Source organism: Azolla caroliniana, unplaced genomic scaffold (assembly GCF_043228905.1).
Source record: "Azolla caroliniana isolate FFs.n. ecotype wild unplaced genomic scaffold, voAzoCaro1.0.p SCAF_7, whole genome shotgun sequence".
Classification (NCBI taxonomy): domain Eukaryota; kingdom Viridiplantae; phylum Streptophyta; class Polypodiopsida; order Salviniales; family Salviniaceae; genus Azolla; species Azolla caroliniana.
The window spans coordinates 21,625,882-21,644,818 of NW_028230442.1; the positions used below are offsets into that span (position 1 = coordinate 21,625,882).

Below are 18,937 nucleotides of genomic sequence, written 5' to 3' on the forward strand. Positions count from 1 at the left end.
CATTGTTACTTATTAAAGAGATACGAACCAATAGGATCAATAATCACACGACTATAAATCAATGGTCACATGTAAATATAAGGAAATGAAGATATGTTTCTTCGATACGTTGCTACTTATTAAAGAGATACGAACCAATCTAGGATCAATAATCGCACGACTATAAATCAATGGTCCCATGTAAATATAAGGAAACAATTTCGACTAGCTGAAGACATTTTTGTTCGATACAGGTTGTCATAGTCCTAGAAAAGAACCATTGGTCTTATCATTCTAATTGAGTCTACTATACTCTTACTTACATCTACAAATCAAACAAAATGCAATAGTTTATTTAATTTACAAATTTAGACCCCCCCCCCCCCCCCCCCCAATAGCTTTGTGGAACCAGTCTTTTTTTTGTACTTAAAATTTGTGTGTGAGGCTATATTTTGGAGTTTTATCTACTTAATTTCTTTTGAGCAATATTTGGGGATATGTAAATTATTGTACATTCATTCTTGCTTAATTATAGTAATTAAGCTCATCAATCCTTCGTTTTGGCGCCGCGATTAGGACTTAATTATAGTAATTAAGCCCTTAATTGCTCCTGCTAATCACGCCTTTAGCTATGGCTCATTATGTGTTGATACAATCTCTTCAGCTCCTCCATCTGATCCATGTCTCTGTCCTATTCATTTGTTTAGCCATTAATCCTCTCGGGAGCATTAGATTAGCGAGCGCTCAAACGGATCCACAAGATGGTATGTGGGGAACTGCAGGACATACAAATTAATTCTGCAGGAAATGTTTGTGAAATTCTGGTTTCCCAAAGGCTATTTAGATTCTAAGAGAAAAATCGAAAGATTCTGTTTGCACCATTACATGATGTGGTTAATCAGAGGAGCTATTGTTTAATCAGCTTATGGCTATGATCTTTGCAGTGGAAGCACTCAAGATTCTGCGAGTAGCCTGGTCAGGAAATCCATCCTGGGATTTCAAGAAGGATCCCTGCACAGATGGATGGCTGGGAATCATCTGCGACGAGGACTCCACCTCCTCCACAAATAATCAAGGAAATCGCGTCACGTCCATGTACCATGTTTAATCAATTCTTAATACACTAATCAAGTTCTGCAGATTTCTTTTAACCCTGGGATGATTTGAGCACTTAATTAATGTAGGCGGCTTCTTTAATCACATGAAACTGAAGATTTTAATGAGATTTAACGCTAAGCATGCACATGGTGTGGGATTGATTAATTATGTGATGATGAATGAATCTCTTCTGATTTTATGATGAACATTGGCTCCTCAAATAATTAATGTAGGAGGCTTTTTTAATCACATGAAACTAAAGATTTTAATGAGATTTAGCACTAATCATGCACATGGTGTGGGATTAATTAATTATGCGATGATGAATGAATCTCTTCTGATTTTATGATGAACATAGGCTCCTCACATAATTAATGTAGGAGGCTTTTTTAATCACATGAAACTAAAGATTTTAATGAGATTTAGCACTAATCATGCACATGGTGTGGGATTAATTAATTATGCGATGATGAATGAATCTCTTCTGATTTTATGATGAACATAGGCTGCTCCCTAACCAGGATTTGAGTGGAACCCTGCACCCTGCCATTGGAAACCTCTCCTCCTTATTGTACATGTGAGTGGCGACCATTAAATCTTCCCAGATAATCGTCATTAACTTTCGCTAATCCTCATTAACTCTCCTTAATGACCTCTACTTCTCCTTAATCTTTAAATGTTGTCTTGATTACTGCCCCTTAGCTTGTCCAATCAGACCCTAATCTAAATTGAAGATGGATCACAACGAATCAATCTATTACTAATTACGCACGTTTATATGAATCTTCAGGGATCTCTCGTCAAATCCGCACCTCGGAGGTCAGCTTCCGTCCGAAATCGGGAACTTGAAACAAATCAAGCGATTGTAAAATCCAGTGCCATCATATCCAAATTCATAACTTCAATCAATCATATTGTAAATCCTGAGATTTCTTAATTACTCTTTGTGATTAATCATTGGTTTTCTGTTCTTTTTTTGTGTATTAGCTATGTAATCTCCTGTAATTTCAGTGGATCCATTCCCGCCGAGGTAGGGGACATGACCCCATTAGAGTACTTGTACGTATAAATTATATCTTTCCATAAATACTTTGAAGCTAATTATGAATGCAGAAGACATAGGAGTCCAATGATGATTAATGGTGATTACCTGTAATCTAATTAATTATTAAAAAAGGATTCGGAATGTTGTAACAGGGGATTAGCGAACAATTCATTCACGGGACCGATTCCGAATAATGTTGGCAATCTCCACAATCTGATATGGTTTGATGTCTCATACAATCTTCTCTCCGGGGAATTGCCTGTCTCGAGCTATAATAGCATCGATGGGACATCAACTGTCGGATTGGATAATCTCACGAGTGCAGAACATATGTGAGTCCTGTAAATTTTCCATTAATCATCTCCAATCATCACTATATGATATAAATTTTTCTAGTAATTCAGGATTATGTGTTGATTTAACCGGTTTTTCTTTTTCTCAATGATTGATGATGAATTGTGTCACTAATGTCAGCATCATCATCATCATCATCATCATCATCATTATATGTGTAAATTTGTCTACTAATGCTGGATTAAGTAATAATCTAACCAGTTTCCTTTTTCTGAATGATTGATGATGAATTGTGTAATGGATGTAATTATCATCATCATTATATGTGTAAATTTGTCTAGTAATGCCGGATTAAGTAATAATCTAACCAGTTTTCTTTTTCTGAATGATTGATGAATGATTGATGATGAATTGTGTAATGGATGTAATCATCATCATCATTATATGTGTAAATTTGTCTAGTAATGCTGGATTAAGTAATAATCTAACCAGTTTTCTTTTTCTGAATGATTGATGATGAATTGTGTAATAGATGTCATCATCAGCATCATTATATGATGCAAATTTGTCTAGTAATGCAGGATTTAAGTGTCACATTTAACCAGTTTTTCATTTTCTGAATGATTGATGATGAATTATGTAATGGAGGATGTCATCATAATCATCATTATATGACGTAAATTTGTCTAATAATGCAGGATTAAGTCTTGATTTAACCAGTTTTTCTTTTTCTGAATGATTGACGATGAATTGTGATATGGATGTCTGAATTTTGCCAGCCACATCCAAAACAACAGGTTTTCAGGAATCGTTCCATCCTCTCTCTTCAGCTCCACCATGAAATTGCAGCACTTGTAAGTAGTGTGAGCTGCGAAGATTTTTCTTTCAATCAAAGAATAATGATTTGGCTGTTTCCTGGATCGAATATCATAAGAAAAGGAACAAATTTGATCGAATGCATTCTGCGCAATTAATCACGCAGCAATATATAGTCTTTTGATTTCTGTCTGATCGAGCGATCCTGGCGCATGGAATTTGCAGGTTATTGGCGGAGAACCAGTTCGAGGGGCCGATTCCTCAGACTATACATGAGCTCCCCTACCTCGACATCATGTGAGTAGATCTGACAGGGAAGAGAAATCGATGAATGAAGTTAATTCAATGAATAAATTGATTTGAATTGAATGGAATGGATTTAATGGAATTAATTAATTAATTTGATTGAATGAATGGATTGAACAAATGAATGAATTTTAATTGAATGAATGGATTGAACAAATGAATGGATTTTAATTGAATGAATGGATTGAACAAATGATCGAATTTTAATTGAATGAATGAATTTTTTTTGTATGAATGGATTGAACAAATGATCGAATTTTATTGAATGAATGGATTGAACAAATGAATGAATTTTAATTGAATAAATAAATAAACTTAATTGAGTGAATAGATTGAATGGATCGAACAAATGATTGAAAGAATGGATCGAACAAATGAATGAATGAATTAGTTGAGAGATTGAATGTAAGGAACGGGCGACGGATCTGATGGTTTCTGTTGGCGGATTTCTGCAGAAGATTGGATTCGAACAAATTCAATGGGAGCATCCCCTCCAACTTCGCTAATATCACAAATCTTGCCACACTGTAAGTCAAAAAAGATTTGCAGGAAAAGAGACCCAAAAAAGAAGAAGAAAAAAACAGAAAAGAAAATCAAAGCAGAGGCAGCAAAAATACTTAAATTTTCATGTGGTTCCTGAGTTTTTATATATTTTTCTGAATTGTTTATAATTTCATTTTATTTTGCACAAATCTTTCATTATGCATTTATTTAATTAGATTTATTTTTTTTCCAAAAAAATATTTAATTAGATTTTACACCACTAAATAATATATTATGTAAATTATTATGAAATATATTTTGCAAATACATAATTATACATATATTTTGGAATTGATTTATATACATATACATAATTATTAATTAACAATTGGCAAAGGTTCGGTATGAACCGAACCGAACCGCAACCCGCGGCTTAACAGTTTCAACGGTTCGGTTCGGTTCAGGTTTGAGTTTTTTAACTATTGGGTTTGGTTTTAACAGTTAGAAACCACAATTTAAACGGTTTAATAGTAAAAAAAATCAATTTTAAAAAATTGTTTTTAAAGAGTCCTTTCATTTTCATGCCTTATTCTCACATTTTAGAAAAATCTTTAAAATTTTAAAATTGAAATAATAAAATATTTTAAATTTTTAAAATTGAAATAATAAAATATTTTAAAATTTTAAATTTGACCGAAAAACCGAAACCGAACACAAAACCCTGATTTTACCGATTTAATGGTTTAACGGTTTGATTTTTTTTAATGGTTCGGTTTAATGATTTTGTGGTTCGTTCACTTTGGTTTCAAAAAATTTTAACGGTTCAATTTGGACCCTCTCGAACCGAACCCAACCGTTTCCAATTGTTAATTATTATAACAAATTACAATAACTAGATATATATATATATATATATATATATATATTACATATTTATATATTGTAAAGATGTATATAATTAGATATATAAATGTTAGGGTTTTTCAAAAAATTTAAATTTAAATTTGAGTATCTGCTTTAAATTTTTTATTTGCAATTTGATTAATCAAATTTTGTGTTGTATATATAATTAATTAATTTTCTGTAGGCAGCTGGATAACAACATGCTAACTGGCCAAGTCCCAGATCTCTCCAACTGCATCAACCTCAAAATTTTGTAAATATCAAATAGTCAAATAATCAAATAATTTAAATCATTCATTTTTACTGAATTGTGTGCTATTGTTGTTGTTTCCTTTTGACAGAACCCTTGATAACAATAGGTTTGATGCCTCAGAAATTCCTAATTGGATCATGAAATTGCCCAACCTTTCTTCACTGTAAGCTTTTTTACATCATCAAAATCATTAAACCAACCACCTGCAAATCTACTACTCCATATTCAGTAATAATATATAATGGTGTTTTAATAAGAAGTTACAAACACATGTGATCTCCAAATAAATTGATTCTCTTTCTACTCCAAAGAACTCATATATACATGGTGGGTCTATTTTCATGTGCTACTTACTACTTGTTTCTTAGGTCCATGGATTCTTCGAACTTGTCTGGTGCTGTTCCTCGAGACCTTTTCGGGTTCTCCCAAACTCTCACCGATGTGTATGTTCGAGTACCCCCCTTTAAGTTTAAAAAACTTTGCGATGATAGATTTTAACTTGTTCACGTTGACCGCCTAGTACGTAATGCTTTTGATGGGTGCATTTCCCTTGGTTTGTCCAGGAGCCTTGCATTCAACCAACTGAATGGTACATTAGACCTCACCTCGCCAAACTTATCACCTGTGCTCGATAACGTGAACCTAACAAGAAATGACATCACTGATCTTTCTAAAGGAAGCTACAACAAAACCCTAATGTAAGGACCATAATTAGAATTACCTATCGGTTTTGTGCCATAATATGGGGAGAAATACCAATTTCATTCTTGTACATTTGATCAAAGAACTCCATGATTAACAATATTAATCTAGAAATTCATTAGAACATATAACACATGTCCAACGTTAGAGTTTTTGAAGTCCTCGAGATGTACTCTTGCAAAAAAATTTAACCTAGGGGTACTAGTAAGCAATTAGCTGGTTTTCATGTTTTTTCCCTATAATTCGCGTGCCACAATAATGTTGAGCAAGATTTTAGTGCATATAGTATTTGATACAAATTGGCTTTCTCTACAGGTTAATAGGCAATCCTGTGTGTATCGGCAACAATTTAGTTGACTGTCAGTCAGAGACGAGTTCTCCTGTTCAAGCTCCAAGTGTTGTGGGCGATGTTGTAACGAGTGCATATTGTAGCTCAATTGATCGACAATGCGAACCGTTCTACCGAACAAATCCAAAAGAACCAGATACATCGTGCAAATGTGCTCACCCCGTCGTAGTAATATGGACATTTTACGCTATGAAAATCCCAAAATTCACTGACATGCAAGCGGACGATATCACAAGCTTATTTATTAAACTTGAGGATGAATTCCTAGACATGTGGAACAAGAGCATATTTGTGAATAGAACCATCCCATTACAAAAGACTCAACTCGTTATGGAGGTGGAGTCTGCTACACGGTTGGCGGTATCCATTTTCCCACCTACCGGCATTGATACATGGTCTAACTATAATGTCAGTTACATCCAATTCGTTCTCCAAAACCAAGATATTTGGTTTACATCAATAGGCCCAATGTCTAGCTATTTCCCCAACCCACGTTATACTTCACCTAGTAAGTCTTACCTCTTTCCTCAAGTGTCTTCTAATGAAAGGTGTTGCAGTGATGGTGCAGAATAGAGCATGGCCATACATACATACATACATACATACATACATACATACATACATACATACATACACACACACACACACATGCATGCATGCATACATATTTACACACAGTGCACACACACGCATACATGCATACATATTTACACACACACACACACACACACACACACACATGCATACATATTTACATACATACATACATCATTCCAATTCATGCATACCATACCATACCATCTTCATTTATTCATTACACACACATATTTGCATTCATTTCTAAGGTTTAAAAGATTCTATCCACTTCATATTCATATATTTAGTATTGACATAGACACATGGAGAAACATGAAAACATCGTATGTCTAATGTTTTGCGTACTTACTGAAACACCCTTGTTATATCATTGTAGGTGAAGCACGCACACGCAAAATGTTGACCAAATTTGAGAAATTGGGCATTGGGATTGGAGTATCTCTAATGGGGATTATAATACTCATCCTAGCAATATGTATATGGAAGCTCAGAAAGAGAGCAGAGAATGCAGAGAAACAAGCTAAACCCTTTGGTGAGTAGCATAGTGCACATCAACTAACACTACAACACTAAATAGTGTTTGTTTTGCTTAGAATAAAATGCCCCAACGTTTTGTTTTCTATATATACCAAAATACCCGCTAACTTTACAAAAGCAATAGAATACCCCTCTCTAACAGTACATTTCTTGCTATGGAGAGGGTATTCTTGTCAATGTTGAGAACATAGTAAGGGGCATTATCTTGGTAGGGGTACCCTATAACAAGTTAGGAGTCTTTTTATTAAACACCCAAATAACTCGAGGTTATATTGCCGTTTTTCCATCCATTATCTTAAGAAAGATTAACGAGCATGGGATATATGTATATGTGTGCCAACAGCTTCTTGGATTAGTAGTAACAATGAAAAACCAAACATCCCGCAATTGAAAGGCGCTAGATGGTTCTCTTTTGAAGAAATCAAACAGTGTACAAACAACTTGAACAGTGCCAATCAGATAGGTGCAGGAGGATATGGGAAGGTATGTATGTGTGTGTGTGCACATTGCAATGTGAAATTTAATGAGAGCATAAGGATTCTTCCCTTGCTTATTAATAGTGATTAAGTAAGTAGAGAAATAAAAATATATTTCAATGTGCCTAGGTGTACAAGGGTGTCCTCCCAAATTCTGGGGAGGTGGTGGCAATCAAGAGATCTGATGCTAAATCTCTACAAGGTGCTGAAGAATTCAAGAATGAGGTCGAGCTTTTGTCTCGAGTGCATCATAGGAATCTAGTTGGGTTGATTGGATTTTGTTTTGAAGAAGGTGAGCAAATGCTTGTCTACAAGTATATGCCAAATGGAACACTAAGAGAAGCCCTAACAGGTACTTTACAACATCTATATTTTTAGTCCGCCACTTTATGAATGCCATCCTTCCAATTTGGCATCATATTTAGCATTCCATACTTTATTAATAATGACAATGTGTTTTCCTATAAACTTCTACTTAATATTTAAAGGTAAAAGTGGAGTTCACATGGATTGGAATAGAAGAATTGAGTTGGCCTTAGGGGCTGCAAAGGGCATTGCTTACCTCCATAATGAGGCCCATCCACCCATCATCCACACCGATATCAAATCAAGCAACATACTTCTCGATGAGCACCTAACGGCAGTGGTTGCGGATTTTGGGTTATCAAAGCCCACAACCCAAGGAGATGAAATAATAAGTATTGACCACACGAATATTAAAGGGACAATGGTAAGTTATTTCTGTTGAGCAACTATTGTGGAAGCATTGTATATGTACGTCTTTGCTCACATATACAAGCATACATACATTTGTGTGTATGTTTCATTGAGAATAGGATTGGAGTGTAATTTCTAATTGGTTTGTGATTGGTTTTGCTAGGGATATTTGGATCCAAACTACTTAATGAATAATGAGCTAACAGTGAAGAGTGATGTGTATAGCTTTGGAGTAATGTTGCTTGAACTAGTGACTGGCAGACGCCCGATTGAAGAAGGCAAATACATGGTGTATGATGTCAAGAATAAAGTTGAAAAAGTTGGGGTGGATGATGTGTTGTCATTGATTTTGGACCCTAATCTCATTAGACAATCTTATCCTAAGAAAGGTGTAGCTAGATTCATTGATCTAGCTCTAAAGTGTTTACAAGATGATCCAGTCGATAGACCTACCATGGTTGAAGTATGTAGGGAGCTTGAGGAGATAAGCCTTATTAATAACTATGGAGATTGGAATAAGGCGAAAGAAGATTTAGAGGTAGAAGATAAGTCACCTTCATGCTATACCAATTTGGTAAAGGATATGAATCACCTCTTAACGGATGAACCCAAGTGCCCAATGGATATCTCTTCACTATTTTATTTTAGTGGGGGTAGTACAAGTATCATTACAAGAGCACCAGTACCGAAGTAAACAATTAGTTCCCAAGTATTATTACAAAGAGTACCATAATTTGTGCATAATATATGTAATAAGTTTTGATTGTAAGGTTCTTGTGGTAACCAAGAGTGCGATTCTCGATTTCTTCTTCAAATATTAGGTCAACAATGCTTGCGTGAAAAGTGCTTGATTTCATGAACATTGGATCCATCCCAAGATGATACAAAGCCATTGTGGAATAAATAAGGTTATTATATACCATTGATAGCTTGGTTGTGGCTCATCTTACATGCAAATGTTTCTCTTATTATATATATGGCAACAACAAATACTTGAAAATGTAGATAATATAGTGTACACAAATAGAGGATTGAAAGAAATGTGAAGAATGTATATGCCAAATAACTAAATGAGGAGATTGATGTTAGTTGCATCTCCATCTCTAAGTCACCTAAATCGAATGTACATGAGACCATGTATGCTATGTAAGAATGGTTATTGCACTAGACAAAAAAATTTGTGACATAATACATGAATGTTACGAGTTTAATTCATAACACATTCAGGTTGGTTAATCAAACATAATCCTCATACAAAAAAAAATATTGCCTTTTTCTATAAAAGTATCATCCCATAATAGAGTAAAGTGGGGTTTGTCCTCATAATGTGGTCGCACAACTTTAGACTCAAGATCTTGCATTAGGAAAAATATTTACAAGCATGAATAACGAAGATGTGTGCCCTTGTCATAATCTCGAATGTGGGAAGAGATTCATAAACAATCAGCAAGGTAGATTAGATTCTGAAAATGAGCTACAATTGATAACATAAGGTGTTATGATATATCATTTCATAGTCTTAACGATGCCAATGAGGGATATTTGATGTTAATCATATTCCAAGGGATTGCGATTATTAGGAAGCCATGGAAACACTGTTTGTGATCAAAATACAATCAATGCAATAGTGAGTTAGTAACATTGTTAGCCTAAACTAAGTGCAGTTTCATTGGTGGTGCACACATTCAAGTCCCACCTTGGTAGGTTTTTGAGACGTGTTCACCTCCAAATCATTGTTGGTTGTCATCAATATGTTACCCTAAACCCTAAACTAATAGAAAACATCCAAGTCAGTAATTATGGTGGACTAAAGAACTCCCAGGACCCCACCCTTGGCACCAGGTAATTGTTGTTCATTCCCCACTATGATGTTGGGGCATCATTGGCATTATCTTCAGCAATCTTCTCAATGATTCCGGGCATGGTTAAGACAATCAATCGTTAGCATATGACAAATGCCCTTTTCTCATACAGGGATGGGCTGGCTCATGGAAAGCTTCCAATTAGATGCAACATGAAAACGATGGAACGAGAAGATATTGATGAAGATGACACCAGAAAATGGCGCGGAAGGCTCCGATATTTGCTTGATCTCTAATTAGACTGTAATTTATGATAGGTAAGGTAAGTTTCTTTTAAATTGGAAGCAATTTTTAAGGGTCTCGGCCAGAAGCACTTTACGATGGGTTTGCTTTCAAGCAGCATGGTAATCTTGAAAAGCCTAAGCTGCCATCCCTTTGTCTTCTTGTGCCCGACGAGCTACCACCATGTCAACTCCACAGGGCTTCCTACATGCCTGTGAACCTTGCATAAGGTTCAAAATGAGCATGAGGCCCTGAGTAGTTCAAATCGAATAATGAATAATACTTGTTCTTTAATACAATCTCGGCCTTCTTGACCAGTATGTACATAGTGGTACATGAATGTAGCTTGTCTAGGACATGAACGATGATGCTTAATCAAAACCAAACCAATGGTAAGCCTGATTTTTACACTGGAAGAAGCACCTGTTCAGCCTAATTCACCGCTACAAACATCCGTCCACGCAATTTGCAATATCAACAGCATACTCGGTCATCTCAGCATTATTTCCATAGATGTTTGACATGAGTACGTACGCAGTAGCTTGCTTGGGCTACAAGTGGAAGAAGTACCTGTTCAGCCTAATTCACTGCTACAAACATCCGTCCACGCAATTTCGACATCAACAGCAAACTTGGTCATCTCAGCATTATCTCCATAGATGTTTGACATGAGTATGTACGCAGTAGCTTGCTTGGGCTGCAAGTTAACCGCGTGATCGAATGCATGCTTTGCCATCTCTATGCTACTATGCATGCGACATGCCCCTAGCACCGACAACCAAATAGGCATATCAGCCTCCATGGGCATTAATTTCAAAAGGTTCATGATCCTCTTGAAATCGCCGGCACGACCCAGGAGGTCTATCATTATGCCATAGTGCTTTAGGTTTGGACAAATAGCATAGTCTCTAATCATGGACTCGAAATACTGGCATCCTCTAGATACTAGACCAGAGTAGCTGCAAGCCGATAGAAGAGAAGTCATGAGAATGTCATCAGGACTCCTGCCTGTAGCTTTAAAGCTCTCAAACATATGAAGGCTTTCTACGGAGTTCCCTTCAGATGCATGGCCAGATATGCATGCACTCCATGATGCCACATCCGGAAGAAGAGAGCCATCGAAAGCAGACTGTGCATCAGCCATGCTTGCACAACTCCCATATGTATTCACCAAAGTAGCTTGCATGGTTGATATGTGGTCATATCCAGCTGAGATGACACTGAAGTGAAGCTCCTCGCATATTTCTAAGCTCCCAGTTATCCCAGAGGATTGGAGAACACATAGAAATGTTATGGAATCCAAACACATTTCCTCATTTTGCATGTGTCTGTATAAGAGTAAAGCCTTCTCTGCTTTTCCTTGCTCGACATAAGCACAGAGCATGGCCGTCCACGACACGAGATTTCGCTCTAACAATCCATCAAACACATCCTCTGCCTCCATTATGTCTCCACATCGTCCGTACACACCAAGAAGAGTCGTCCCAACAATCATATCTTGTGTGAATCCATTCATATCTGCATCTTTGTGCAATGCCCTTGCAATCTCTAAAGCAATTTCTTTGGTCAATCTTCCATTAGAGATCATACCTTCCTTTTCTGCAAGAATGGCACAAGCTTGAAGGGCCATCACGAATGTCAGCTTTTCAGGTCGAGAGCCATCTTGTTGCATCTGTCGATATAATTGCAAAGCTTTCTCGGCTTTATGGTCATCAACATACGCAGAAAGCATTGCATTCCATGAGATAATATCACGAACAAGCATTGAACAAAAAACATTCTCAGCTTGTGAGATCACCCCACACTTTCCATACACGCTCACAAGGGTATTCCTGACAATGAGCTCGGATCCATAACCATTTCGCAATGCATCTCTATGAAGAGCATTTACAAGCTCTAGCAACGCAACAGCCTTGATTCGTTTCTCTTCGATTTTATGTGCTTCTTCCTTCTCCACAAGTAAGCCACATGCTTGAAGGGTAACAACATATATAAGATCTTTCATTGCTACCATTTCTTCTTGCATCTGTCTATACAACCGCAAGGCCTTCCCACAGGCTCCTTGTTCAACATAGGCCGAGAGCATGGATGTCCATGAAACAACATCATGCTTAGATATCATACAGAAGGCAGCCTCTGCATCAGTGATGCTACCACATTTGCCATACATACTAACAAGGGTGCTACCAAGGTGAGGATCAGATGCCAAGCCCTTCGATCGAGCCTCATCGTGTAGCATCTTTCCTTGTACAAGGTCATGCATGTTGCCACATGCTTTGACTAGGCTAACAAGCGTATATCGGTTGGGTGTGATTCTTTCCTCTCGCATCTCTTGGTATAGACGAAGAGCATCGGCGAATCGGCCACAATCTACGTACGATGAGATGATAGCACTCCAAGAGAAGACTGTGCGGCGCGGCAAACCACGAGAGACATTCCATGCATCCTCGGCCCCGCCGCATTTGGCGAGGGTCACTACCATGTAGTCGCCGAGGAATCCCTCTAACCCTATATGTTTACAACACATAACATGCTCATACACTTCCTTGGCATGTGGCAAGGACTTCTTGTGCATACAAGCCTTGAGGATGCAGACATATGTATCCAAGGAAGGTGCAGAATCCAAGAAGGCTGGGGAGAGGAGGATGGGCATGGCTCTCTCCAGCTGCCCTGTCTTGCATAGACTTCGTACAAGGGCTTCTGGGCCATCATCATCATCAACATGATCAGCATCATGGGAGGATGTGTTGGGTCCATTGGAATGACCACCAGATGGGCAGGATCTGGATCTGAACTGCTTCCCCTGCTTCTGGTGTGTGTGACTCTGTTTCCATGTGCACAAAACAGGGGCCTTCTTCATCACATGACACCCCCAAACATGTGCTCTTTTCTTCCTTTTGTTTGCTTCATTTTATAAATCCTCTGTGATTCTTTCTCTTCCTAGTCATAGTCATAGTCATAGTCAGATTGAATGAAAAATGCTTATCATACTACCATCTCCCGAAGCCTTAGTCGTTCTTCCTAGATGACCCTGTGTTAATCAAATCATCAACGGTTCGGTTCGAACCGAACCGTGAAACCGCGGATTAACGGCTTAAACGGTTCGGCTCGAGCCTATTATTGGTTTAATGATTTCCAATTTAAATGGTTTGACAGTTTAGGATCGACACTCAGATCATTTTCTTAAATTGATTGTTTTCACATTTTAAGCCTCATTTTTTATATTTTAAAAAAAAACTTTGAGTTTTGAAAATTTTAAAATTTTCAAAATTTTAATGTAAACTTTTGGATTTTGACCTAACTTGTAAACCAAAACCGAACCACGAAACCGTGGTTTTAAAAGTTTAACAATTTGAAAGTGTCTAAAACCATATGGTTTGAGCTTGCGTTTTTTGTAATGGTTTGGTTTAAATGGTTTTGTGGTTCGGTTCAGTTTAAGTTTCAATTTTTTTTAACTGTTTGAGTTTGACACTCTTGAATTGAACCGAACCGAACCATTGTCGATTAATTGTTACTTAGGTTTCTTTATTCATTTCAGGGTATCCCCCCCCACCCCCAGTGGCTATTTGTTGTCTCGGATAACTATTCCACGTGTTATTTGAGCAATTGTATCAATTTCCTATCTCTAGATGTACACATGTTTTTTCTTTCCTTACCGAGTATCTAGTCAAAATCATCCTCGCTTTGGAGGTTTGACTATCAAACTTTTTAAGGGAAACAAAGAAATCAAGGGACTTTTTCAATGATTAATTGCCGACTACGATATAGTTATGACCCAATATAGCTTCAAGGTTCATAATGGATGCATAAGGACCAAGTGATTATGAATTTTGCTCCCAAGGTGATATACACTATTTTACTCTTGGAGATATGTTTACCACCATGTCATGGCAAGGATTGAGCCCTATGACCTATGCATACATATGCCAAGGACTTGGCCATTAAGCAATCTAATAGTTGTAATAATTATATTATGACATAATCTTATAAAGGGTTGAACTCTATGTGAATGTGAACGTGTGGAAGCGTATTACAAACCGGCTCTACCGGATAGCAACAGTAGAGAGAAAGGTTCAATGTGTTGGGATTTCGGTCCCTTTCGGATGGGATGGTCGGATATCGGAGATGAATGCCGACAAGCCCGGTTTCGGTTTCGGATCCGAATGACGAAGACCCCGGCTTCGGTGCCGGATGACGAATGTACCCGGAGAGCGATCCGGATGCAGGGACATATCCGTGAATATGTTCGCTACGAGCCCCCTGAGGCTATAGTTGTAAATAGCCCAAAGTCATATAAGTATAAATATGACTTAGGGCAAACAGTTTTTCTGTTGCTTCTCATTTTTCTGTTTTTCCACTTTAGAGGAGTGAAGAGAGAGCAGCCGTGCGAGAGAGAAAGAGGTAGACGCCTCTGTGTATTTCCGCCGCCTGTGGCGAGGACAGCGAGCTCAAGGTCGTCGCCTTGGAGCTCGTCATTGTATACTTCTCTGTATAGTGTTGTTTGGAGTCTTGTACTCCCGTGGTTTTTCCCCGTTTAGGGTTTTCCACGTTAATCCTTGTGTACTCGCGTTTCTTCGTTTTGTTTCTACGTGTGTTTCCTATTTTCTGCTCCATTGATCCGCGATTAATCGGTTGTGGCCGAGATAAGAAGGTGGATAGAAGGGCCTATTCCTTACAAACTGGTATCAGAGCGACTGTTGCAGAAAATGGAAGGCGGCGGCAGCGGGCAGCCGATGATGATGGTGCTGAATGCGCAGAATTACGCCGACTGGAAGATCAAGATGGAGGATCTTCTGATTGTTCGGGACCTGTACGAACCGATTGACAGGTCGGAAATACCGAAAGGGGTACTTGAGTCGGAGTGGAAGCTCCTGAACCGGAAAGCCGTAGCGACGATCCGACAATATGTCGATGTAAGCGTCCTACAACATGTGGCGAACGACACCAACGCATATGAGATGTGGAAGAAGCTGTCGGGCCTCTACGAGAGGAAGAATGCGTTGAACCGGACCTCCCTGATGAGGAAGATAGTGAACCTCAAGTACCGGGACGGCGAGAGTATGGTTGAACACGTAAGCACGTTCATGGGATTCGTGAACCAGCTTGCGGCGATTAAGTTCCCGTTGGAGGATGCAATGCAAGCCATCATCCTGATGTGTACATTGCCAGAAAGCTGGGAGAACTTGGTGGTGACTCTCAGCACCTCCTGCACCGAAGATAACTTGTCCTTACAAACGGTAAAGACAAGTATTTTGAATGAAGAAGCGCGTCGGAGAGATAAAGAACCGGCCTCCGACCCGAAGATGTTGTTTACCGAATCGGATCGGGGAAGACAATGGAACCGGAGTCCGCAAAGACGGGAGAAGTCGGGGACCCGGTCGCAGTCAAGAGGAAGGCCCACATGCTTCCACTGTGGGAAGCCGGGGCACTTCCGAAAGAATTGTCGGCATTACCGAAAAGACAATGGAACCGACAACACCGATTCGAAGAAGTCACCGGAGAGAAACGGTGCATACCGGGGAGCCACGGACCGGAATGGTTCGGATCGGCGAGGACAGGACCGGAAAGGAACAACGGCACTCGCGGCAAGTGAGGAAGAAATCATGCTCATCACCGAAGAAGGTGAGCTAAACGTTGCCGGCGATGAGACGACCTGGGTGGTCGATTCCGGAGCATCGTTCCACCTGACCCCGGAGAGAAGATACTTCTCATCCTACACAGCCGGTGAGCATGGCTGTGTTCGGATGGGAAATGAAGGTACGTGCCGGATTGCCGGCATAGGAGACGTGTGGCTGATGACATCAACCGGATGCAAGCTGCTGCTGAGGAATGTGCGACACGTTCCGGAGGTCCGATTGAACCTGATCTCGGCCGGGAGGCTAGACGATGAAGGCTACACAGGTAGCATCCGGAACGGCGTAATGAAGTTCAGCAAGGGGAGCCTGATAGTGGCTCGGGCCCGGAAAGTCAACACACTGTACCTGATGAATGCCCGGTTATGTCCGGAAGAACTGAATGTGGCAGCCGACACTGCCGGTGAGCTGTGGCACAAGAGACTGTGCCACATGAGTGAGAAGGGGATGAAGAGGCTTGCAGAAGACAACCTTATTCCAGTGAAGCATGTGCACCTGGAGAAGTGCACCGACTGCCTGGCCGGTAAGCAGAACCGAACCTCCTTCCACTCAAGGCCACCGACGAGACGTAGCGCACCATTGGAGTTGGTGCACACTGACGTGTGTCAGGTAGAGACGAAGTCACATGGCGGAGCCCAGTACTTCGTAACATTCATCGATGATCATAGCCGAAAACTGTGGACGGCACCGATGAAGACAAAGGACCAAGTGTTGTCCGTCTTCAAAGAACTCCATGCGAGAGTGGAAAGAGAATCCGGCAAGAAGCTGAAAGCGATACGAGCGGATAACGGAGGGGAATACCGAGGGCAGTTCCAGGAGTACTGTCGCTCGAAGGGAATCCGACTCGAGTTTACTGTGCCGAAGACGCCGGAACTGAACGGGCTGGCCGAGAGGATGAACCGGACCATAATGGAGCGGGTCCGGAGTATGCTGGCGCATGCGAAATTACCCAAGGGGTTTTGGGCTGAGGCAATGTCGACGGCGACATACGTGATAAACAGATCACCCTCAGTACCTTTGGACGGAGACACGCCGCAGAAAGTGTGGACTGGTAAGGAAGTGTCCTACCGGCATCTGAAGGTGTTCGGGTGTCTCGCATACGTGCATGTGGCAAAGGACCGGAGAGGAAAGCTAGATCCGAAGACCCGGCCATGCATATTCCTCGGTTACGGCGACGACGAGTTCGGCTACCGAGTATGGGACCCGGTCGACAAGAAGATATTCCGGAGTCGTGATATCATCTTCATGGAGAACAAGACGCTCGCCGACTGGGAGTCGGAGAAGAAGATGAAGAGCTCCAAGTCGACCGGTGAGGATCAACTCTACGAGGAGCAGTCCCGACCGGCAAGGGACCGGTTAGCACTCGAGGATCCGGCCGAAGACAGTGAAGACACAGAACCGGCCGAAGAAGATGAAAATGATACCGGAACCGGCCCCGATCCCGAAATGGTCTCGGATGAAGAAGAATCGGAAGAACCGGTTACCGAAGCTCCGGAACGGAGATATCCTCTAAGAGAGAGAAGGGCCCCCCGGAGATTTCCGGAACCAGAGCACGTGCTGCTAACCGACGAGGGGGAGCCGGAGAGCTTTGAAGAAGCGAAGCATGACACCCAGAGCCGCAGGTGGTTGAGTGCCATGCAGGACGAGATGGATTCCCTGCATGAGAACCACACATATGAACTTGTGGAGTTGCCGAAGGGAAAGCGGGCACTTCGAAACAAGTGGGTGTTCAAGCTGAAACCGGGAGATGCCGGAAACCCCCCGAGATACAAAGCCAGGATCGTGGTGAAGGGGTTTCAGCAAAAGAAGGGCGTCGACTTCGACGAGATATTTGCCCCGGTAGTGAAGATGACCTCCATCCGGACGGTGCTGAGCATAGCGGCAAGCATGGACCTCGAGGTAGAACAGATGGACGTGAAGACAGCATTCCTTCACGGTGACCTCGAAGAAGAAATCTACATGCAGCAACCGGAAGGATTCGAGAAGAAAGGGAAGGAGCACCTGGTATGCCGGTTGAAGAAGAGCCTTTACGGACTGAAGCAGGCTCCCCGGCAATGGTACCGGAAGTTCGACTCCTTCATGACCGACGAAGGGTACCTCAAAACGCAGTCCGACCACTGCGTGTTTGTGAAGAAGTTTGAAGGAGGAGACTTCCTAATACTCCTCCTGTACGTGGACGACATGTTGATCGTCGGACGGGACCAGGTCAAGATACGGATGCTGAAGAAGGCTCTTCACCGAACCTTCTCAATGAAGGACCTGGGTCCGGCGAGGCAAATACTAGGGATGCACATCATCCGGGACCGGAAGAAGAAGCAGTTGTGGCTGTCACAGGAGAAGTACGTGACAAAGGTGCTTCAACGGTTCAACATGTCGGAAGCAAGACCGGTCGGATCGACCCTCCCGGCAAACTGCAAGCTGACCAGCAAGCAAAGTCCCAAGACAAAGGCTGAAAAGGAGGATATGATGGAAGTGCCGTATGCCTCAGCCGTCGGGAGCTTGATGTACGCCATGGTGTGTACGAGACCGGACATAGGATATGCAGTCGGAGTGGTGAGCCGGTACATGAGCAATCCCGGCAAAGAGCACTGGAACGCGGTCAAGTGGATACTCCGATACCTGAAGGGCACGGCAAACGTGTGCCTCCGATTCGGCTCCGGTAAGC

At 40.7% G+C, this 18,937-nt stretch overlaps 2 protein-coding genes across 2 annotated transcripts; one reads left to right on the top strand and one right to left on the bottom strand.

The window, feature by feature from the left end:
• Positions 1–595: 595 nt before the first annotated feature.
• On the top strand, positions 596–9,338 carry LOC147862309 (leucine-rich repeat receptor protein kinase HPCA1-like). Its single transcript, XM_087322344.1, has 19 exons — positions 596–743; positions 924–1,074; positions 1,583–1,654; positions 1,868–1,942; positions 2,065–2,136; positions 2,275–2,454; positions 3,196–3,270; positions 3,458–3,529; positions 3,994–4,065; positions 5,109–5,177; positions 5,266–5,340; positions 5,546–5,620; positions 5,741–5,875; positions 6,195–6,736; positions 7,208–7,357; positions 7,706–7,845; positions 7,968–8,190; positions 8,327–8,568; positions 8,719–9,338. Exons 1-19 carry the CDS (start codon positions 611–613, stop codon positions 9,247–9,249), a joined length of 3,084 nt encoding a protein of 1,027 aa, XP_087178470.1. The 5' UTR covers positions 596–610; the 3' UTR covers positions 9,250–9,338.
• Positions 9,339–9,711: 373 nt separating this feature from the next.
• On the bottom strand, positions 9,712–13,503 carry LOC147862310 (putative pentatricopeptide repeat-containing protein At3g01580). The gene is made up of 2 exons (XM_087322346.1): positions 11,210–13,503; positions 9,712–11,062 (listed from the first exon to the last, which is right to left on the bottom strand). The coding sequence occupies exon 1, from the start codon at positions 13,497–13,499 to the stop codon at positions 11,214–11,216; it is 2,286 nt and encodes a 761-aa protein (XP_087178472.1). The 5' UTR covers positions 13,500–13,503; the 3' UTR covers positions 9,712–11,062; positions 11,210–11,213.
• Positions 13,504–18,937: the final 5,434 nt, after the last annotated feature.

Bases quoted from the DNA above. Each gene is read 5' to 3' on its own strand.
- LOC147862309 (XM_087322344.1), top strand. From the start codon at position 611: ATGGCTCATTATGTGTTGATACAATCTCTTCAGCTCCTCCATCTGATC. The intron at 5,178-5,265 runs GTAAATATCAAA...TCCTTTTGACAG, and splicing joins TGCATCAACCTCAAAATTTT to AACCCTTGATAACAATAGGT. The intron at 7,358-7,705 runs GTGAGTAGCATA...GTGTGCCAACAG, and splicing joins GAAACAAGCTAAACCCTTTG to CTTCTTGGATTAGTAGTAAC.
- LOC147862310 (XM_087322346.1), bottom strand. From the start codon at position 13,499: ATGAAGAAGGCCCCTGTTTTGTGCACATGGAAACAGAGTCACACACAC.